The 25674-nt window shown below is 26.2% G+C and overlaps 1 protein-coding gene across 2 annotated transcripts in view; it reads right to left on the bottom strand.

The window, feature by feature from the left end:
• The window catches only part of LOC107456176 (adhesion molecule nephrin), a 169772-nt gene extending 162464 nt beyond the window's left edge, over positions 1-7308 (bottom strand). The window contains exon 1 of one of the 2 annotated variants that reach the window (XM_016073961.4): positions 6851-7308. In XM_016073961.4, the coding sequence (XP_015929447.3) occupies positions 6851-6920 (70 nt within the window). In that variant the 5' untranslated portion in view covers positions 6921-7308. The remainder of the gene's footprint in view (positions 1-6850) is intronic. The other variant, XM_071182967.2, reaches the window with a different exon arrangement.
• Positions 7309-25674: the final 18366 nt, after the last annotated feature.

Here is a 25674-nt window from a genome sequence, read left to right as displayed (position 1 = left end):
ATGATGGATGTTTTGTTCGCTATGTATTTTTGAAAAATACCAAAAATTAACTCAGGACAAATTTGCAATTCTTAAGATATTATATTATAACTTTTATTATTTTATTGGAAAAGTTCATTGAAATTATCTTTAGTCATTGAAGCAATTAAAACCATTTCCAAGAATATTTCTCAAGACAAAGATAAGGCATGTTTGATAAATATCTGAAATATTCTAAAAAAATCGATGATGCATTTTTGAACTACAACCGTAGCTTTGCAGTAGAATTAGAAACGCTTAGCAATATTAGCTAAAAATAACCATGTTATGATTTTTTAATCAGACAAAACACAGAGAGGATTTTGAATTTTAAGATAAAATACCCACATAGGACGTACGTAGAGTTTTTAAGTTCATTACTCTTAACAAATGCATATAATATAAGCTATTATATTTTATTACTAAAATAAAATCATATTACATATGTTTTATGCAACTTTAAGAATAATTAATTCTTTTATACCATTAGATATTAGTCAATATAGAGTAAAAATATTCAATCGACTATAAATTGATATCTTTCACAGATTTTGAATTTCATATTCCTGATAAAAGCACATAATATATAAATCAAATAAATTAAATAGTTAATAGTTAATACTATGCTACAATTAAATATAAGCTCTTCAGGTTTAATCATAGTTAATATGTGCTTTCAAAGACATTTCTACGTTTACTTCAGCTAATTTCTTTTTTTCATTTAGAATGGAAAGTACCATGTAAAATAACAATATATTTTGCAATCGCACATCAAAAAAAAAATTATCTTTCGTAGAACAGGGCGTAGAGTTTTAATACACAGATGGCAAAATTTGCAATAGTCAACAATGAGAGCATGGTGTCATGTACTCAATATGGTATTCAAATAGAGGAAATGCTCTAAGTAAAGTGTCTTATGAACAAAAACAGGAGAAACACATGAAACTTAGCTCTTGTGAAACCTGTTTTATAGTCATACATAAGAAGAAGATTACTAAATTTATCCTATATTTTGCGGGTGACAAAGTTCATCGAAATAGTAAAATAAATTTTGATGCATGCATGGTATTTAATGCGTTTATGAATTTTAATTTTTAGAGATTTATGTATTGGCGCATTTTCATGAATATTAGTGCACATAAAATCTTAACTAGTTAGAACAATGTTTCAAGAGTATTTAATTTCATTTTTTCATGAATCCATTCCAGAAGTATGTAGAAATATTTTTTAGACTATTTAAAGTAATTTCTTTTGTGATAATTACAGTAATATGGTGCTATATTTTAAATTCAGAAATAGTTTGTTTTTTCATCTGATTCAGAGTAGCTATACAATGCACATTAAATTCAAAATAAAAATATTAGATTTGCAGCAACAACTATGCAAAGCATCCACATAAAATTTAATAACTGTTTATTAGGTTCGGTTTCTAATAAACCAAATAAACTTTAGAAAGCGTTTAAAAATAACATCCTGAATAATTTTGCTTGGAAAAACTTTTTCTTTCCTTGATTTGGACCAATAAGTACTTCATTATGGTTTAGATAGTCTCTTTCGATAAAACCACACTGGGACATAAATTTCTTTCTCCCCGGGGAGTAACTTTTATTAGTTTTGCAGGAGATAGTGGGAAGTAAATACCTTTGTAACCTCTTTAATGGTAAAAAGAAAATTTCGATTTTAGCAAACATCTTACGTAACTGAGAAAATACTTTTGTTAAGTCACGATCGATGAAATTGACTGCAAAAAGCTCTTTGTGTTTGAGTGAAAAAATAGAAAAGAAGCTTAAAAGGTGGCTTATATTTATGTAATAGTTAATTTAAAAAGCTTTAAGGAATTTGGAAGCATATTTTTCTGTTTCTTTTTTTAGGACATTAAACTGGTTTACTTTATTTAATTACTCTGATGTTGGTTGTTTTTTTTTAACTTTGTCAAAAATAAAGATGTTTGGAGTGCGCAAGAAAACGGATCACCCTGAATAACTTTTGATCTAATGATCGGATCTTCACGTTCTAGGACCAAATGTAAATGTTTTGTTAGGATGATCTCAAGAGTATATAGAACAGACGATTTTTTCAGTTACGGAAACAGTTACGAAAACGTACTTTTTCTAAATAAATATGATGGCCTTTCCTACGATGGATTCAGATTTCTGACTCCCAAAACATAGGGGGGAGTCGCAATCTGGGAAATACGGTCCCCATACTTTGGCCCCCTTAAAGTTAATTTTACTCTTTGCGTATTTCGATATATCTAAAAAGTCGTTAACTTGAAATTTAATTTTGCAGAAACTATTCGATCAAATTTCGTATTTCACCGTGCAAAATTTCCGCCTTTTTAATTCGGTAGAAAATTGTGTGGAATATAATTTAAAATTGTTTCGATTATTATTAAGTAAATTAATGCAAAACAATAGATACTAACTAAATGTTTTTTTTGGCATGAAATTATCTTTGGATGAACGAATTTCATAAAACTGGGTAAAAAATTTTCCATTTGTCGAAAAAGTTCTCGAGTAATGGCGAAACACACAAAAAAATCAACATTAAAGGGACCACACTCTGAAGACCATATTTACCAGACTGGGATTCCTTCCCGGTTCCTTTTAAATTTAAAAATTTGAATCCGTCAAAAGACGGTGGTCTCCTTCAGAAAAAAGTATGTGTTTGTGTGCGATTTCGCAATTTGGAATATCGTCTGCACTAATTAATTAGCATATTTGAAGTCACCCTTTCGAATCATTAAGAATGTGTTTTAGATCATGACGATCTGATCATTAGATCGAAAGTTATTTAAAATGGTCAGTGTTTGTTTTCCTTTCATGCGCATTGTACATATTATAAAAACTAAAGGAAATAGAAAATATATTTTAAAAAACTGTCATTATTAGTCAGGAAACTAAAAATATTAATAACATCTTATTTCAAGATTGCTTTGTAAACTAAGTAGAGCCCATTTGTATTGAATAAAAATAAAATATTCTTTAAGGTGATTTACTTTAAGAATAGAAAGATTGTTAATTTTCCCTCTCGTTAGAAATAACCCTATTTAAATAAGAAAAAGGAACAAGAAGGAATTAAAAAAAATAATACACTATCATTATCAGTTAGAATAATAAAAACATTAATACTAATGAATAGTAATTTCTGTGCTGTCAATTTTTTGGTTTAAGTAGAAAACCAGAAAATTATGATGTATAATAAACTGCTATCATAAGTCAAAAGACTGAAGTTATCAATAGCAACTACACTATATATATATATATATATATATATATATATATATATATATATATATATATATATATATATATATATATATATATATATATATATATATATATATATATATATATATATATATATATATATATATATATATATATATATATATATATATATATATCAATCTCTCCGACAACACAATTGTTTTTAGTTATATCTTACTTTGTCATTAACGGTCAGAAGAATAGAAATATTAAGAAAAGCTGAAATGAAAAAATAAAAAAATCCTTCTTAAAAAAATATCTTTGAAACAAGTACCAGATACTTTCACTCATTGTTTCAAAAAGGTATCAGGTGGTGGATTTTAATCAAGTGTTTAATTTTTTCCGTCTTGCTCAATTGCTTAATTCACCGTTCGATTTTCAGTTTGAGTGTTTAGAAGATTATATCTATGTAAGTTTGAAAAGTGAGTCAGATCAAACCACAGTAACTTATTTGCTTTTATACATAATTATATGTACACTTTTCATTACATTTATTTATGCCAATTTATTAAATTTAAATAAACTTACGTCTAATGAGGAGTCCCAAACCCAACTTTTTATAATTATTAATTATTAAAAAAATAATATACAATAAATTAGCATAAAATAATATACAATAAATCACATATATTTTAAAATTTATAAAATTTATAAAAATTAAAATTATCATACATACGTTTGATTGCATAATTTATTAACCCTCGTATTGGACTAAAACTGACGAGGACAATTGGTAGTATTTATTTAAATGAGGTTAACATTACATTGGGTCCGATGGTAACTTAACCTATCACCGGCAAATATTTCTTTATATTTTTCGGAGAAAAAAAAACATAAAAGGCTTTTGCAGGGTGTTTTTTCATTTCCTTTAATTCGACAGCCTTATGAATTAATTAGCAAATATTTTAAATTCTCTGTATTTTTATTTTAAATATTAAGAAAAAAAATTTTAAGTTATTTATTTCGGCTAAAAAATCGTAGTCTTCAAATCGGACAATGACGTTTTTTCCGTACAAGAACAGACAGATAAAACCAGCATTGTATCTTATAGTAACAATTAAAATTGTATTATATTTCAATAATTGAAATCGCATAAAAATTAAAAAATATCTAAATCACTTATCAAAAATTTTATTACTTTTGTTACTACTGTAATTTTCTTTAAAAATATCTTAGTTTTTCTGAAACTACACACTTGTTGTTTCTAATGTCACTTGCCAGATACCAGCAAGCCCTCTTGGTAGAACCAAGCAAATTTAAGACTGATACTGCTTAAATGTAAGCAATTTCATTTAACTTTTACGAAATGATTAAACGCTTATCGGGTTTAGTACCATATATAAACCATTTTATAGTATGTGGACTAATATTAGTGGATGATTTAACTCGAAAATATATATTTTAGTTAGACACAAAAATAATAATTTTTCTACCCGTATTTATCACAGAATTAGCAACCGATAAACACGAAGAAATATATATGTACATAAAATGAATTACCTTATTTTTTTTTTCATTTGTTTACCAAATACTTTCCAAATAAGCCTGTATAATGTTCAATTTAAACTATATACTATGCTTTTGTGATATTAAGGTTATACTGCTGTACTGTACCTGGAAGATATTAGGCAATGCAAAATTATATTTCAAGAAGTGTGCCTTCAAAAATAACTATAAAATTATTACAACAGCTTACGTTAGGTATATCTTTTTTAAATTTAATTTATTAAATTTTAACATAATTAAATTTATTAAACAAATAGATATTAATTTATTTTTAATATTTTACATATTTTAAACTAACTTTTTAAACGGCCAATAAGATGTATTTTGAAAAGTGTAACTCTGTGCGTAGAAATTTTTTTTTGATGTATCTATCTTGGAAAAGAAGACACGACAACTCTTTTATTTTAGCTTACAAATGCAATAGATTTTTAATCAGTGACAAAGGTATCACATTTTTGACTGAATTTATAAATACATTAACAAACCAGTAAAAAATTTAGCTCTGAATTCCCTGAAAAATAGTTTTAAACATTTAGTTAAGTAGGTATTAAAAATTATATCCTAAACAGAGTCAATATATAAGAGTCATTGCACCATATTGTTAAATGTGGTGATAAATCAGGAAAAAAATCATGAGTTAGTGTTTTAATTTTCAAGAAAAGGTCAATTCTTTTCTTATACTTATAGACATAAATTGCATCGTTTCAATACTTTATTGTTGAGTTCAATATGCGTACTATTGATTTACATGATGTGCATAAAAAATATAACTACATAAAAATGACATTTTGAAAGTTTTACTGTGTATTTACCTTTTAAAGTCTAAAAATGGAAAGTATTCAGTTTGCTTTAAACAGTATGTGCGATATCTCAACTTGCTAAATATAAAGTTATAATAAAACATTACTCTTAACAAGTGTCTCGTGCAGAGGTTCCAAAATCGTGTTCCATAGAACTCTGAGGTTCCGTGAAAAGGTAACAGGGGTTCCGAAATTTAGGTTTTTTTATTAACAGTTATGATTTTTGAAACCTGTAATTAAATGTATGTCTGTTTAATAACCTATTATTTAAATATTTGTGTTATTTTTGTGAAATTATTTAAGTAAAATGCTTATGAAGAAGGAGAGCAAAATTAAAAAAGTTGTAAATATAATTAAAGAAATAATAAAAAGGACACAATTACGAAAAATTTTATTAGTATTTTGCATAGACCAAATTTTTAAAAAAAGGAAGAAAGCAAATTAAGCAAAGAATAAATACGCCTCTCTAATAATGATTTTCAACACTTAATATGGTCCTTCTTCGTCTTTATTTTAATGTAAACCATGTTTTAGCTAATGTATATTCAGTTTATTCTTAAACTAAAATTAAAAAAGAAGTTTTTGCATCGCTTCAGACCTGTAAATAATATTGATAAAAGGATAAAATAAAAAAATTCCTCTTTTAATCATTCTTTAATTATTTTAAAAATATTTAATTAAATTTCAATCATTAAATATTTTTATTAATAAATGAATTTTTTAAGTCTCGGGGTTTCACCAGAAGATGATTAATGATTCCACATCCAAAAGAAATCGGGAATCTTCATTATAGCGTAATTGATTCCATAAAATACATTATGTCTGCAAATTTAGGGTTCTATATGATAAAATAATGTTATCAGTTATAAAATTATACTCTAGTTTCCATCATAGGAAGATTGAATAGAAAACAATTTCAGTAATATTGTTTAAATGTCATTAATTTGTGATAAAACCTTTTGATTTTCAAACATATTTTAACATTTTTTCGGTTCTTTTAGAAAACACACACGGAAAACGTTTCTGTTAATTTTTTTATAGAGATATTAAAAAAAAATTTATATATGAAAATTGTACGAAAACTATTAAATAAAAATTATTTTAAACATAATAATTTTTTTTCTCCATGTCTACTTTTTTTATGGTAATCGAATAATATTATATCGTACAATTTTGTGCGTAAAAAGTAACTTTTTCGAATAACAAAACCGTGTATTAAAATGTGTAATAAAAAATCTATTAAAATATAAAACAGACCTGTCACTGATGCTGATGATTTTACCATTCCGTAGGCCAACAATACTAAAATCTTCAAAATGCACCTCATCAGTGTCGATGTTTTTATTTTTAATCACAGTTTCATGAAAATAATTGATTTATCTATTCTTTTCATTATTCAAATGTTTCTCTGTCCTTGATTTTATCGCATTTTAAAATAAATATTTTGAACATATCGGATAATAAACATCAAAAATTAAAAACGAAACGTTTGAGTTTTTTTGTTTATTTTCTTTTTGTATTAATGCATTGGAATCTTTCCTTTACGAAACAAAATAAAAATACCAAGAATCATAGTAGCACTTAGTTTTCTCACAGAGCTACTTTATTTTATTTCATTTTCATCGTCAGCGCATAATAAAGCGATAGTTCTACGGATCCTTTTGAAAACGGTACCGCTTAAGATTTGCTCTGTGGTCCATTTTCTGAGATCTGCTAGTTGTCGTAGGGTTACCCGCAATAAAAGGATGTGGTCGCCAAATAATCGCCAACTTGCAAGGTTATTGATGCTTCTTCCAAATGAAGCGCATGGATTTTGGCGGCAGCTTAACGGTTATTGAAAACGTCGATTTCTATTTGATTTGCATAGGAAATGTGACTTACTTGTCTTCTAAGATACTTGAGTTAATGTGATTTCCGCAATTTTACTCAACCAATCTTGTGTTCTAAATTAATGATCTGTTAAGGCAGAGCAACGAAAGCGTGAGATGCGGTGACAGTTTTTGTTTTAATTTTTACTTAAAATCAGACATCAAAGAAATAAATATAAGTGGTTTTCAAAGAATAATCCTTTATTTTAACTTATGATCAGGTTTTATATTGAGTTATAATTAAGTTCAAGTTACAATTCGATTTTCTTTTATCCTTTTTGAAATATACGCTGCCTAATTAATCTATATTGAAAAGAGTTAAAAACAGGCATTATAGACTCATATTAAGCAAATAATCTTCATTAAATGCGATGCATTCACTTTAAATCTTCAGTTTGTGTATCTTATTTATCTCATAAAACTAATATATTTTTTATAAAAAATCATCTTGACGCTAACTTTATAGAGCACTAAATCAAAATAATTCCAAGCGATAATGTCATAATTTTTTTTTTTTACTTAGTGTGAACCAAGAATGTATTTTTAAGTTTTATATAGCAGTTGTGATAGTCTAAAAAAACGAAAGTCACATGATGATTTTTCTGAAATTGCACAGAAATTTTTAACTATGGATTATTTAAGAGCTCAAAAAGTGTTTAAACACAATATACACCGAAGAGCCATTACATTATGACCACCCTGATAATAACACGTAGGACCACCTTTAGCCCTCAAAACTGCTAGCACCCGCCGTGGCATTGATTCCACAAGGTGCTGATAGGTAGTCTGAGGATCTGGTCCCAAGCGCTCACCAACTTGTCCGGAAATTCGCTCCCATTGTAAGGGGGTAGCGTGGCTGCATGAATTCGGTTTTCCAAGTAGGACCGCAAATGCTCTATCGGATTAAGGTCAGGTGAAAAAAATCCTTGTTGTACAATAATCCTTTTTATTCAAACTGTATGCGAAATAAAATTAAGTATTTCACCCAAAACTATAAATATAAAAATAAAAAAATAAAAAATAAAATACAAAAACTCTCGGTTTATGAAATTGCAAAAGATGAGTAATTTCTCTAACTCTGGAATAATGTCATGAAGAAAATAAATATTATCATGACTGCAAATGGGTATGAAAGCTTAGTAAAATATGAAATCTTTAACAGGAGTCTTGACATAAAAGAAATTTAAACATGCACATTAATTTAAAAACTAAAGAAAAATAAATCCAAAGTCTTTTTGTAAATAGACAATAATATAGTAAAATAGATAGATCCATTTCTTGTTCTATTTTAACAAGGTGTTATTTACACTTAAAATAAAAATTCTCCAGACACTTTGAACATAAGATAATAAAATTATATTGTACGGCAACATTATCTTTTTTTAAAAATCATATTGAGACAAGTAAAGATCCACTTAAAAAGATTACTCCTGTTGATATAATTGTGACTTTATTGTGATTTTCATTTTTAGTTTTTAGAGATTAGTAGTAAAAAACTAATGACACAACTTTTAAGTGACTGTTTAAAATTTAGTGAGGTAAGTCACATGAAGATGTACTCTCGACTTTAATGAATGAAATTTACTAAAAAAGAAAGCATGTAAATTGAATGAGACGAGTCACAAAACTGTGATTTTTGAAAGTCAAGTCATGAAATGGTAGTTGCATGTTTGTTACATGCAACTACCATTTTATCAACAAAGTTTTTCACTGACTTCAAAGTTTTTCACTAGTCCCAGTAAAGTATAATTCTAAATTAACAAAATTCATCAACTAACAAAATTCAGTAAGACTTTTGTGTGACTACTACAAGATCACGTACAGTTAAAGTCAAAATATGACCTCTTTTGGACAATTAAAACGGTCGCACATATGACTTAGACTGATGTGACTGTTTTGACTTTTTTATGGTGTCGCTGTGAGATTCGGTGCTATCCAATTCTTTTTAAATAACTCAATTATGAAAAAACGAACTCAATTATGAGCTCAAATCCAAGATAAACTTCTTTAACCACTTAGAAAACATAAAATTTTTACCCTTTGTATTTCAAAATGATGACATATTACAGCTAATAAATTATGTTCACTACATTTTTGAGACAAGAAGAGAATTTTTGACTTAAGATACAGACTTAAGAAATAAATTATATTATTTATAGAACTGTTTAATACACTTCATAATTGTTAATATAAAGACGTTTAGTATTTAAAATACCATGTGCTCTGTTTCATGGATTAATAGTAGAAATTAATAGTTTAAAATTTTTTTTCTTTGTTTCAGATCGAAATTTTTTATTTTAGTGCATTATCTTTATGCTATGAATTTATAAAAGGTTGCAAAAATAATTGTTTCAAATCAAATTTTTCAACATTGTCGTTATATACATTAATTTTCATATTTTATGTTTTTATCAACAGGATATTCCTTTTTCCGTATAGAAAATACCATTAAGTAGGTTTGATGGGCAGTAAGTTAAAGATTTAAAGGTTGATGATTTTTTCACAAATGAAATTCTTTACTATTATAACCTTCTCTCTATGATATTAATTGGTAAGGCATAACAAAAATATTGTTTATTACCGGAACATTTGGAATCTTTTTTTATATAAAATGCATTTATTTTACTACATTTGATTTTTATATGTGTAATATTAAATTATGCGTTGTGCCAATGAAAGAGGACGACACACCAGTCAAACCATGAAAATCCGCACCTCGGTTATTCGACATTAATATTTTTTCCTAAAAACTACTTAGGAAAAAAATACTTGATGATAAATAGAACAGAAAGTCAAAACAGATAGGTTTAAAATAGGAAGGGGGTATGCAAAATTCAAAGATAAAAAAAATATCATATAACCTCATCGTAATCACTTCAACGGGTTGTTCTAACTTTTTTTCATTGATACAGAACTTAAGCTGATAATTTTAAAACAAAGAAAAGGCTTATAACCAATTATCAGGATAAAAAAACATACCTGTTGGTTTATCTGGCCTTTCATACAACAGTTTAAGTCATTTAATTTATTTATATATAGTGAGGGGCAAAATCCTTCTAATTTTTTTAAAATAATTTTTACATAACTTTTGCTAACAATAGTAAGAATATTTTTCGAATCTACAAACATTCTGTAAAGTGTATGCCCCAGAGTTGTCCAAACATATTATTTAAAAATCACTTAGGGCAATATAAAATTTTAGTGAAGATTAAAGCATGTTTGTGTAACAAATATAGAAAATATAATCATTCGAAAGTGTAATGAATAATTATTAATTTTTATCACTATTACTCAATCACATGTACGCTTGTAATCTATCAAAAGTGTCAATAAAACTGGTAATACAACATAAAAAAAGATTATTTTGTAACATAATATTCTTCCACTTTATTACGATATCTAAAATGCAAGTATTTTTTTGTCTTACTATAAAGGAAAACATTGATGCATTACGACGAAGCAAATAGAAAACAAAGCTATATTTCGTATTTTTTTAAGCTACGTTTCGTATTTTGATAAAAACTTGCCTGAAATACCATTTTTAATTTTGAATAATCTGTACTTTCGTAATGCGAAGAGGCAACAGTGCCAATTAGTTTGGATTAGCGTGCTTTCTACTGTATCACAAAACTGAAAATAGCTAAATTTGGACTGAAACAAATACAGCTATAAACTAAATACATTCAAATCTACCCATAGATTTTAAGTTTTTAAGAAATGAATAAGTCAAATAATTGTATATAGATTCAAAGATTTAGATTCAGTAAATAAATATTTAAATTCATAATTTACTCTATAATTCATACAATCTAATCATTAAAACAAGATTTAGGCTTCTAGGTTTTTATTCATTTATTTTTATAAGTTACTCAGTATATGAAATAAATAATCACAAGAAACTGAAGTGAAAAGATATACTTGATAAAGTAAAATCTTAATTTTCTTCAAAAGTTTTAATGTTAACCTTTATAAATTTTGAAGCAATTTGTAGATCCACGTTATAAAGTGCAATTTATTATGCACCAGTAAACAAATATACTATATAGCTGTTTTAATCTTCTTTAAACTTAAAAACTAAATAATGTATGCTTTTATTTTTTCCCTTTCCTACAATTTCTGTGTTATCTAAAAATAAAGTAAACGAAGAACTGTTATTAGTTTTTTTTTTTTTTTCTTTTTTTTTTTTTTTAAATTTTTCTAATGTTACATTATGTGCTTATGGGCAACAATTTAATCATTAAAATAAGATTTTGGCTTCCAGCTTTTTTAACATTTTTTCTTATCTAGTAGCTTAAGCTCAGTTATATCTTGTTTTTTTATTATTAATTATTAATAAGTAACAAGTATAATTATAAGTAATGCAAGTATATATATATAAGTATAATTATAATTATATATCTTTAATTAAATATACAAATATCGAATTTACCGTGGAACCCTTTTAACATTTTTAAACATGCGCTCTCAATAATTTGTTGATGCATTTTTTCCCTTCCATTTACTGCAATATCTAAAAAATAAAATTAAAGAATATAATTTTTACTTTTTTTGTTTCTAATATTTTTTTAAATAATACTCTATATACTTTTTATCTGAAGTCTCATCAGCAAAATAAGAAGTTTAAAGATTTTCACCATTATTTCTTAATGAGTAACTTTTTGAGTGCAATTATTTGCCATCATTTCAAAAGTTATGCATTATCTGAAAATATCAGTTAAACAAGTATACACAAAACAACTTTTGTTTTTTTTTTAAAGAAAAGGATAATAATATCGCATTGTATATTTATTACCAACGGTTTTATCATTAGAAAAATTTAAGCTTCCAGCTTTTTAATATTAATTCTTAATAAGTAACTTAAGTATAACAGTTTCGCATAAACAATAAATCTTATCGAGAGTAACATGAGACCGATCGTTGTTCCTGCTTTTTCCTATCAATTTCGATCCGCTTAGCCACTAAGTGGCAACCTGGAATTGCTCGCAATTGCAGAGATGGGTAAAAAATTGATGTCACCAATAAAAGATTAATGGAGGGAATTCATAAGTTATTTTTTTCTCTACTGTGCCATTAGCGCAGAGCCATTCCATTTTCTCTAAGTACTTTTTTTTAGTTTTACTTATAAAGAAAAAAACTTATGACGGCAGTGTATTTTCTTTCCATATCATTGCAGATAACGTCTATCAAGGTCACGAGTTTGTATAGTAGTTGTAATGTTTGCCATATTTCTGGCTTAAAGGATACATAGCTAAATGATTTAGCACAGAATATAATACAATATTGCTCACTTTTCGAGATTCCATTTATAGTATTTTGCTTGGTAACACTAAAAGCTTTCTGAAGCAACAAGAAGTAATAGATCATAAAGTTTTCCGCTACTTTATGATTAATGAGAATCCAATTTTAGAAGTAATACCAGTTACTATTTTTCTTTCTATCATTTATATTTCATTATTTTATACCAATACCATGAACACATGTTCTCTTGTGAACATAAAGTCTACAGCACGTAATTTCATAAATATATTTATCGCAAATTTTTTTCGTACCTGCGCTAAAAAATGGCTTCAGAAAGACACAAAGGAACGAGGTAATATATAAAAAATTAAATCATCATTAAAATATATTCATTTAAATCAAAGGAGATTTATCACAGTCAAATATAATAATTATATTTAAAAAATACAAAAAACATCAAATATATGAAATTTCTAATCGTCCTTAACCACAATATTGCGTACATTTACTAAAGCTCGTAAAAGAGGTCAAGTAATGTAATTATTGCAGCCTCAGTCAGTGAGTTTAGCCTTCTCCTACCACGGCAGAGCACAGGGTTCAATTTCTTGCGCTATAGATTTGATAAGAATGCTCTTTCTCCGATCTTGTCTCACTATTGTGGAAACCTCTCTAATGAACTCCCTATTTTATAAATATGTTGCTGTTTTCAGAGCTGAAAAACCCCATGCATGATTGAACAGTCAAAAAGTTCGGTGCGGAGGTCGAGAGAATACTTCTATCCCTGAACTTTGATTATACTGTTCCGTGCAATTTAATTGCAAGCACGATTCTTTTAAGAAAACTTGCCGTGTATTATGGTTCTAAATTATTAAAAATAAAACGCTAAACTGATTTGGCTCATTGTGCGTAGCAGTAATAATTTTAAAATTAAAATAGAAAAATTATGCTTTGAAGTGTGAACAAGAAATTTCTTACTGTATTGGTAACTATTGATATAACAAATGAAGCATAATATGCGGACCATTCATATTAATATTTAATGTTCGTATAAATCCTTATCATTTATGGGTAATCTAAATAAATGGTCCATTTCAACGCATATTGTGTTACGTGAATTTTTTTTTAATATACCTTTTTCATTATATACAATAACAGAAGTACTGTAATATTAATTTGAAGAATAAATTATGCATGTACTTGATATAAAATAAGTGGTTTTTATTTTCTCCAATAATTCTAATAAATATTAATCTCCAATAAATATTACCTGATATCATTTTTCTATTACAACATAAAAGATGAAAATTATAATTGCTTTTATGGTAATATTTATTATGAATTGGAAAAATGCTTTATTGTTATTAATAATAATTGCTTTGAATGTTATACTATATCCAATAGAAAAATAAATTTTATTTCTTGTTTTCTTTCTTACAACAATTGCTTTATATATTATCGTTCATTCAATTGATTTTCGGAAATGTGAAAGAACAACTATTTCTGTTGTATGAATGTCGATTTTTATCATAGTTTTAAAACAAAACAAAAACTGATTGCTCTCACAAATTCATTTATTATATTTAAATAGCATACTAATTTTTATATAAATTGAATTACCTTTTGTCTATTCAAAAATCGTACCAGTCAACACATCTGTTTGGGATATCCAGTTTTATATTTATTTTCATTGTGCTAAAACAGAGAAAAATGAAAGTGTGAGGTTATGCATAAAATGAGCAGAAACTACTATAAACAAATTATATAAACATTCGTTATTTTTAACTGTTTAAATTATACACACAGAAAAAAGTTTGACAAAATTACCGTACTGTATGGTAAAAACATTTCCGGTTAAAAAAAAACTATTATTCGTAGTAAAACCAACAGTATATGGTACTTTAAACTTTCATTTTTTTCTTATATGTTAACAGTTTACTGAAAATTTTGGTTTGCAAAATTGTAGTTCTTATTTTCACTCATTTAGTAAAAAATAAGAAATTGAAAAGTAGATTTTACACAATAAGTGATTTTATGCTCTGCTCTGAGGTATTATGATGAAACTACCAAATTTTATGACATTTACTAAATATCATCATACATTAAAAAACAAAATTATATTACAAAACCACACTACCCAATTATCCACGCATTACAAAACCAAATATAGTTAGAAACACGGTAAGTTATACCATATTCTAGTAGTTGGACTGTACTTTTTTTTGTCATTGAATTAATATATTTCTGTTTTGCAGTTAAAATTTAACATGCGAAAAAACTACTTTTACTGTTTTTAATGCAATTATTTTCGAAATTTCAATTTGCGTGAAAGTTTTTGTAGTTTCAAGTGATTTTTTTTTTCCTTTTTTGACTAGATTTACCAATTTTTTTTCTCAACCATTTTAACAAACTTCTTTTACCAATTTTTTTTCTACAAATAGAATTATAAATTATGCATCGACAGGCTCAGATGTGTTGAGATTTTAAAATAAAATATCTCTTGCCAAATAAGAAATATACATAAAAAAGTTAAGTAAATACAACTGTTAAGGACTTTTGAGAGACTATTTGGGAGAATAACAATCTCATTTATCTAAGTTCGTATCTGAATATTTTTTACAGAAATTTGTGTTACCATAAATTAATCCCACTGCTGACAAAAACTCTCCTAAATATATAGTTAGTTTGCAGGTTATAGTACAATTATCTTTGGAAAAAGATCGGGAATTTTTACGGTTTGCCACTTCGTCCTTCAGATGTTGCTTAATTTTGTCACCGACGAGTCACCAGATATCAGTTTGCCTTAATACCTCTTTTTATAATTGGTTTCAAACATTTATGAAGGGCATATGAAATAGAAACTATAATAAATAAAAGTTGAATTTAGAAACATATTATAAAATGTTTACTATCGAAATGGCAAAAGTTGTTCAAATAGCTAAACAAAAGTGGACGAAAATAGAAAAAGTTTTTAGATTTTTGTAAAAAATATCAGCACTTTAGTGAGAAAAAATTATAGATAAGGTGGAACCAAGCGAGTTAGTAAGTTAATTCTTCTGTAATTAAAATACAAAAACAATGAGCAATATATTCACTTCCAAAATCGATTCAATGTTGATGAGGGAAATCATTCCCTAGAAACATAACGTAGTTTGACTATACTACAACTTTAATAAGGTGTTAAATAGACGCATATTTCCTTTTAAGAAGTATTTAATTGAAATATAATATGGTTCGTCTTGGCAAATTTCATTAAATTTAAACTGAATTTCGGTTCATCATAATTCAAAATAACTATCAACATATAGATTGTTACGATTGTAACTTCAAAGGTATCCGAACTAAACCTTGGAGTGGAAACATATGTACTTCTATAAATCGGATAATTTTTAATTTGTTTGTAAATATTTGTTCCTAAAAGCAAACACATAATGTAAGCTGGAAACTGAGGAAAAGTTTGTAATTGAAATTCTCTTAACAGCCAAATGCAACGTTATCCAAACAATCCACTATCCTATGTAGACTAATTAGTCCGGTCATTTGCAGCGAGTTCTGTTACAAATGAGACTGCTAACCAAATTTCAGCGCATTAAACTGAACTGTGTGTAGGCTAATCTCGTTCCATTCCATGATACTGAAATTGTAAAAACATTGGTATATATACTATTGTAAATATTTTTGAAATATGAATAAGAAAATGATAATTGCAGGTGAATATATTTCATATGGGTATTAAAAGATGCAATTGGTTGAAAAGTTACCTTAAATAAGGGTGTACAAATATTAGTTACTAGTGAATATTATCCTCCTAATATTTGGTGCAAAAAGTACTCTTAAGTTTCATAAACAGTATTTTAACTTAAGACGTAATAAATATTAAAAGTATTTTATGTTTTAATGGATTGAAATATTTATATATTAATAAATGTTTTAGTGAATTTTAATTTCACATCAGGAATATTATAAATGTAAATGTATTAAAACAGTTTAAATAAATAGTCAACTACACATCAGATATAATCCGCAGCAGTTATATTTTTGTCATCATTAAACTTCCATCCTCAATAATGTAATTTAATTAAAATGAGGAACTTAATTACTTTTATTTAATTGTTTATATGTATCATGAGATAAAAAATACGGAATTGACATTAAAGATCATCTGAAATAAGATTTATTAAAATTACTTAAGTTTTTTTTAAAGCAAATACCTTACTACTGTATTAAGATATAAACTAAATACCAAAAAATCACTTAAAATTCAACCTCTCAGATTTATTACTAAAATTTCGGCTTCTCTAATATCATTACAATATATAATAATTTGTGATCTGAGATTAATTTATAAGAAAATGTTTAATGAAAAATAGAAACTGGCTTTAGAGGAGTTTTGAGTGTAATTTATAAGGAATAAAAATTGAAAGGAAAAAAATAGCGTATGATATGCCACAGTAATGAGAGCAATTAAAAAATAGCGACACCTGTATAACTTTTGACTCAATAATATATCCATGAATTTCTTGAACAATCTTGGTTTCATAGGTGCTTGAGAGGTAAATTTTGAATAGATCAAATAATAAGAGCAGATATTTAATTTACTTTGTTCAAAATCTGGGGGATAATCCATTTTTTTATGAATCAAAAGGATTTTTGTGGGAACATGAAAGACGATAAGTTGGCTAATATCGAATATTTATTTCCTTAAGGAGCAAAAATGTCTTGCTAGTCAATTCATATACAGTATACAATTGAGATTTAAGTGAAATAAAAAATGCTTACCCTTTTAAAGGGAAATGTAAATTATTTTCCTCTTTGAACAAATTTCAGTTGATTAAAAATTGAAAATACTCCTATGATTTGAAAATGAAATGCTTGAAGACATTTTTTATCTTTATTTCTGAGCCCAGAATCTAAAGAAAAAAAACTATTAATGATTTGAAGAAGTTTAAAATATTTTAAAATATATTACTCTTCAAAATGCGTCTTACACAGAGAAGCGAATTCTGGTGAAATTACATTGCTGCGTGGTAATGACTAGTGACATTTCTGGTAGGTAAAAAAACATAATTTTAGTTACTGTTTTTAAACCTTTCAAATCATAATTTTCCTGTTTATGTGGTAATGTTTACCAGAAATTCTGGTCTTCAAAAATATAGTTCATAATACCTTACATTTAGTAAAAAATACAAAACAGAAAATTAAACCAAATAAAAAGTTTTTATGCCATGCTCTAATGTAACATGACAAGTTTATCCCATTTTATCACACATTATTAAAATATATTTTACTGTCGGCTCTACAAAATTCATAGCTAATGAGCTTTGGAAAAAAATACCGGTTGTTTTGGTGTTACCATAGAGCGAGAAACAGAGTAATTTTTATAATATTCTGGTGATTTCCACTTAACTTTTTTTACAGTGTAAACTCAAATCTTGTTTGCTTTTACAGCTTATATTTACTATTTTGTTATCGAAAATCAGTCTAGTTTATTTTAATCTCGACCATTTCTTTTCTTCAATTGAGATGCAAAGCTAACATACATGTTTAATTTATGATTTTCAATTGGTTTAAAAAACTTGCGCAATCATCAATCATTGGACACTCATCTGTTAACATCGTACTTCCTTAATCTGATTTCAGAGTCCCCTTTGAATAGACGCTTACAATGTAAATATTCCTTAACTAATGATTTGCATTATTAATTACATGAAAATATGTCATAAAATTACATATTTCTGATTTTGAATCGTATGAAAGTTAATTAATTTAATTGAATTAATTTAATTGAATTTAAAAATATTTTTTTTAATTTTTATCTAAGGCAATTTATAAATATCTTTTTAGAATAACATTAAATTGATAAAAATTAAATTAGTCTTACGATTTAAAAACCAATGATCTGAAGTTTTAAATGAAATATCATCATCCTTAAACTAAGATTAAGTACGAATTACAGAAAAAAAGAGTTTTTCATCAAAGGTGGAATTTTGCAGTTTGAAATCAAATTTATTTTCCCTCAAGATACGACTTAGTTACGACTCAATTCATATTCTCCTTTACAATTTATTACTGCTATTTTATCACGGAAAATTAGGTTATTATCTCATCCCCTCAAAAATTTCTCTTCATCAATTGAGATAGCAACTCTCAGGTAAAAATATGTTGATGTGATGATTCTCTATTGGTTTGAAAAACTCGCACAATCATCGATCATTGGATACTAATCTATTATCAGCTCACTTCCATAATCTGATTTCAGTCTCGCCTTTGCGTTGACGCTTATCTTGCATCAACGGCTTTTCCCGAACCTTCACGCTTATTTCGATTATGGATTGGCGCACTCAGTCTAACGAAGAATCAATTTCGCAAGTTAAGGAAATTTCTGACTGCTTGGAGTAATATATAATGCTGAAAAATTTCATATTTCATTTAAATTGGAAGTAAGAGCAGATTAATATCTGATGATAGAAAATATCAGCGAATTTTTTTTTTAGTTTAAATAAGTATTCTTACATCCAGTTTTCCAATCCTTTGGGGAAATTATGAAATTCAAAAACTGTAATATATTATTTTATTTGCAAGTAAATTTGTGATAATAGTTTTTAATAAAATGCAAATATATTTGCAAAAATGGATCTTTTAAGATGAAAAAAAAAACATTTCTAATTAACAATAATATGCCTTATTCAATAAATTGAATAAAATAAAATTAAATATTAAACGTTTAATGATCGTTCGTATTAAAATATATCAAAATTTCGTATTTCAACATTTTTCTCCATACTCCATAAATCAAAATTCTAAATTTCACCTACTGACGCATTCGAATTTAAAGTAAATTGCCGAAATAAAGTCTGTAACAGGTATTATGCTGAAAAAACGTGTTATTAAAATACATAATAACATGTTATACTTTTTGCTTATTAACTTTATGGCTAAAAACAATACATTTTTGTTTATACCACTTATCTTTCTTGAACCATTTTCCTACTATATTATAATAATCTCTTGTTAAAATTTATATGCGTATATTCTAGTACTGAACATTTAAATCAAAAATATGCATCACCAATTATATATTTTTTTTTTATTTGCTAATTTAATAATAACATACATACGAAGAAGAAAAAAACAAGAAATCTTACAAAATTTAAAATTTTAATGTAGTTTTACTTTTTTGTCTACTTCAAAAAACAGATCAAGATTGAGAAATGAAGAAGAAAGAAATATGAATAACTTTAGATTTAGGAATTTTATAATTATAGATATAATGTTACATTTTAAACAAGTTATGTTCAAGGATTTTCTACTTTTTTTATTTTAATTGAAACAGTTAATAATAACACTTAGTCCCCTATCAAAAATACTAGCTTCACAAGCTTAAATTAGATTAATAAGTTTAATTAATATTTTTAAATTAATAAGTTTAAATTAAAGTAACAAGTATAACGAAGTTAAAATTTATGGTAAACTTATATATAATCTTTGTTAAATAAATCAATATATAATCCCTGTTAAAGTATATTATTTATCATTCATAGTCATAGTAAACTGCGTAAGTTCATTAGCTGTTACTCATTTATTTATTAAGGAATTTATAGAGCAAGTAAGGTTATTGATATATTTTATATTGTTCTTATATCGCAATTATAGAGCAATTTATTAGGCAATTTATAGAGCGAATAAGGTTATTGATATTTTTCATATTGTTTTATATTCTCATATATTACAGAACAGAAATTAAATAAAAATGTTTCTTTTTTTTAATAAGTTTACTGTGGATATCCAAGAAAGTGAGTGTACTTAATAGGGTGAATTAAAGATTGTTATATAAGATTCATATTAAAGTGATTTGTCTAAAAAATTAATCTGCGTAGATTTTTGTGATGCATGACTGTTAACTTCCCAAAGCATGATTATACAAGTTTATATCTAACTATGATATCAAAATTAATATTATATTGGTTTTTTGTTATACTTTTATTAACTTATTTACGCTGATAACGCTGATAGTAAATTGCCTTATAATCAGCTCACAAAAAGGTTTAAGGTCATTTTAAATTCTGTTCACCAATGCAGTACTCAACATAATACGCAAAAAATTTTGAGAGTTTATGAAGAGCTTAGATTTTTATTAAATTAATAGACAAAACAAAATGCAACAAGACAATGGTTTTCTATCTTAAATAGGACATTTTACAGAGGCTAATAGGTTTCACCGTTGCAATTCAAAGAACTAATAAATATTCCTTTCCATGAAAATAGAAAAAAAACATAAAATTGTTGAATAAGGTTTTCCTAAACAAATTTTTTCTCTTAAAAATAATTTATTAGTCTTTTAAAACGTATTCTCAATAATATGTTCATATATATTTTTAACTATCAATTTTAAAATTAAAAATTTTTTTGCCCAATCATTTAAATAATTTTTCAGCAAACTGAAAAAAATTTTCTTGTATAGACCAGAATACTTCCTACACTTTTAGAAAATTTGGTATAAAATATTATTTAATCGTACCAAGCATCGGACAAGTTTACTGCGAGATAATTAAACCACAAAGTAAAACCATAAATCATGCAAATAGAACCGTATTAAAATTAATTAAACCATACCGTGTAGTTTATATCTTTATAGAAAATTGGAGAAAAACTTACAAAACTGGATTGATTCAAAGTTAAAACGACTTTTCTAAGTGATTTTAAAACAACTGAATAAACCAGCAGCAATTTTTACTAACTTTTATTTAGGAACTTTTTAGTAGAAAGAGATTTAATTAAATATTAAAAAAAAATTCTGAGATAACCTTTTTCATTTAAATATTATAATTTCCTTATCATTTATAACATTGCAAAAGGATTTCAAATATATTGATTTAAGTACTATTTTCCAGAAGTCTTATTACCTTGCGATTTGAGCACCATCTATTGAAAGAGAAAAGTATTATTCATTGTTTTCTCCTTTCCCGAAAAGCATCTGATAACTGAAACGTTATTGATTCGATTTAAACCTGTCTGATGTTTGCGGGTCAGGTGAAATTAATTGCTGTAAATATTTCTCATAATTAATTTTACCTGTTCTTTCCGGTGAAAACACGCAAATCGTACAACTTGGTTGGTTCGGAAATTAATTTACGATTAATTGTAGCGCTTTTACGAGCATGAAAGTGGGGCATTAGCTGAAACAAGAGATGGTAATGTGCAATTACCATCTGGGCTAGCAACGATTTCTGGAGTTCCTGCAGTGTCTAAATCCCGCAAGTTAACTCGGTTCCTAAAGGAAAATATTTCATCCAAAATATATCACAAAAGTTTGCTTCATGAGTAATTAATTCAAAACAGATATTAGTTGGATGTTTAAGAAGTTTTATCTCTATTTAATTTAATTTTCAAAACGGAATTGGATTTGATTAATCAGGATAGTTTATAAATATTATAGAAAACTTTCATAGTTAAAGAAACGTTTGAAATAAGCGTGTTAGCTATATAATTAAAATTGTATTTGAAAATTTATTAAATTAAAATTTAAAATTTATTTTGTACATTTTTTTTTATGTAAATGTAGTTTGCTTGAAGGCATATTGGAAGACCAAATCACATCCCCATCAGAAACATCATCATCAGCAATTAGTTTCAATTTTTTAAAGAAAGTCTTAATGCTTTAAGTTAATATTTTTTTTAGAAAAATATATATTAAGGAAAATATATATGTTCTATTTAAGATTTGAGCCCAAGAAGTTCATCGAATTAACTGTTGCAATGGGTTCACAAGCTTACCCGTGGCATATAATTGTCCAATTCTGAATAATATTCTTCTTTAGATCTAAAATTATATTCTTAGTTGTATATATAATGAACTTTAAATTGTTGACAGAAAACCAATCGGGAGTTATTTTTAGGTCTTCGTTTATTATTAAATTTAAACTGTCCATTAAATCTGAAGAATATAAAAAAAACGCGTCGTCAGCCATATAAATAGCCATAATATTTTAACTCATATTAATCATTAATAAAATATTAATTATTTCAATTTCATTATTTTAATTGAATTTTTACTATATTTACAGGAACAGTGTTTCTGCACATTTTAAGAGCTCTAATATATTATTTTACTTTAATAACTATTATAATATCATAATATAATAATTGTTATAATATATCTCTTCGAATTTGATGTTAAAGAAAAGAAACAGTTGTGAAGGAACACATTTTTTTTTAAAAATTAGCACCTAATCGAGCTTTCATATACAATCTAAAGGGCGTATGAATATAAACGGTAACAAAAGAAAAGTCCAAAAGTGTACTCCACGATTACTTGCCTTTACACCATACGTTAATTATTTTAGAATCTTAGAACTGAAATGTTGGCACGTTTTGATTTTCGTCTGTAATTTTTTACTACCGAGAATCAGTTGTCAGCGTTTGTGACGATCTTCAATGTTGTTTTTCATTTTCAGAAACTAATGTTTACCGTTAAATATATTTATGTTTTCAATTAGGTATTAATTCTCTGCAAACAATATGAAATAATTTTTCACTTTATAATTTTTATATGTTACTTTAACGTTAATCCAAAATATAATTTTTATTATCATTCTCTCGGTGCTATGCGTATGTTTAATTTACAAGCTAATTTTGTTTTAAAGATAATTATATGTATGCAACCTAAAGTACTGATATTGTCTTCATATTGTCTAGTAAAAATAACTTAACCGATTTTTATGTGTACCATAACGTATTTATAAAGTTTATTAAAACTGAATAACAAACATTGCGTTTTGTTGCAGCTATTTAACACCAAGAACAGTAAAAGAACATTCTGGTTATTACACAGCACTAGGGACTATCCTTGTGTCTTGGTGTCGTGTAACACCACCTTGGTTGAAAATAGTGTAGCATTTTGCTGTAACACGAAACAGTGTACTATTATATAATGAAGTGTGAAAAGACTTTTTTTATTTTCAAGAATCTTTCTAGCCCCCAGTGTCATATTTTATACTATTTATTGGTCAGCATTTAGTTTACTGTTATTACTTAATTAATAATATTTTATTGTTTTTTTCCCGTTTGCATGCTTCAACAAAGCTATTGTTTGTATGCTTCGATTAGCGATTGTCTTAATGCTTCTAGCAGGGATCGTTAGTGAAAATATGATTGGGTTTACACTCCTTGGTACGAATTTATTATCGGAATGACAAATAGTAAAAAAGTTGCATCAATAAGTTGATTACGAAAGTTGATTCAAGTTACCTTTCGAACAATTTATGATTTTGCTTATGATCACAATTTGAAGAAATAATCTGTTAAAACATCCCAATTAATAAGTTAAAAAAATTAATTTATCATTTTTAATCATTAAATATAAACGAAAAACTAAAATTAATTACTTTAATGGAGTAAAAGGCTTTTTAATTCTTTTTATCACATTCATGAGTTTGTTTTGTTCTGTGTTATATATATCTAGGTAAAAATCACATTTTCTCTTTCAACAACTTCTAATTTAATTCATATCACTATTTTACAAAGCAAATGTTTTGTTAATTAAGTATTTCAATGCGACGAATTATTTTAAACTAATAATTTCTCACAAAAATAATGTATTGTATTTGAATACTTTGGTAAAAACCATAATTGCTTCGTTTAAATTTTCACCAAAGAAACATTCCTTTTAAAAGTTAAAATTTCTCTGCTCTGTAAATATATATAAATTTATTCTTCTTTTATATTTTAATGATAAAAATAGTCTCTTAAATGAAGCTTAATTTGCAAATGGCGTTGTAGTTTAGTTAATATATTTATACAAAATAGATAATTTAAATAAATTCCGCTAAGAACTTTTATTTTGACTGAAAAAAATTTTACCAAGCATGCATAAATGAAAAAAACATGAATTGATGCATAAACAATGGAAGTTTAATATTATAATCCCTTGTTATATGAATAAACTTAAAAATATAGGCATTTTAATGATTACTTTGAAATATAAGCTAAATTTTTCAAAATTAGAATTTTAACTAATTTTCTTCCATTCCAAAAAAGCAGTTCAATTTGGTAGTCACTTTTTCCATTTTCTTTTAAAATTGCATGTAATTTGTTTTCTTTATTTTTCAAATTTATTACTTCTGACAAGAATACAAATCTTATAAATATATTCGTTTTCTTTACAAAAGAGTATCATAAAAAGAAATTCTAGAATTATATTTTGGAAAGTCTTGTTAATGAGTTGTTTGCTTGAAAAATGGTATCAATATATTTAATATGCAAAATCCTCATATAAGAGAAAGTAAGAAATTCGCGTAATAGCTAAATCAGTTTTCTCTTTCAAATTTCCAATGGAAGCGATGATAAAATTTTTTAAATAGATTTTTATTTGCCTAAATAAATAATCCTTTTTGTGAAAATGAACAGCACACTACTATAGGTAAAACAATTTGAGCATTAAATACAGTTCATTTAAATAAATATGAAGAAATATGCTTCCTATCTATGGTGAAAAGTGCAATATGTTTATTTTTGATTTTCCATAAAATGCTCTCAATTTAGTCCTAATCCAATCATAGGAATTTAATTGAATTTTTAGTTTCATTAATTAGTGCCAGTCTGGGAAGAGAAGATATGTACGATTCAGTAAGAAAGCTGTAAAAATATTTCGTAATTACATGCAGTGCATTTACAATATTATACATTACATGTAAGATTTTTATCGTAAGAGAAAAGTTCTCAGCTACCAATATTCACTGTAAAATTTTCCTGATCAAAGTACAGTAAAACGCACCAGCACAAAAAATAATTAAGTGCGGGTAAGTAAACCGTAATAAAGAACCGGTACATTTGGCAGTAAAATTCATTTCTACTTGCATGGTGCGGAACAAAAACTCAGAAATACCGTAATTTTTACAGTAATAACTGCAGTCAAAATGCTGAATCAGTCAAATTAAATAAATATTAGTGCACAAATTAAAGTAAAATATTTTACGGTAA

Source organism: Parasteatoda tepidariorum, chromosome 3, assembly GCF_982258835.1.
Source record: "Parasteatoda tepidariorum strain Cologne lab strain chromosome 3, Ptep-v5.0, whole genome shotgun sequence".
Classification (NCBI taxonomy): domain Eukaryota; kingdom Metazoa; phylum Arthropoda; class Arachnida; order Araneae; family Theridiidae; genus Parasteatoda; species Parasteatoda tepidariorum.
The sequence above is the reverse complement of the archived record's forward strand: the minus strand, read 5'-3'. Positions and strand labels throughout refer to the sequence as shown.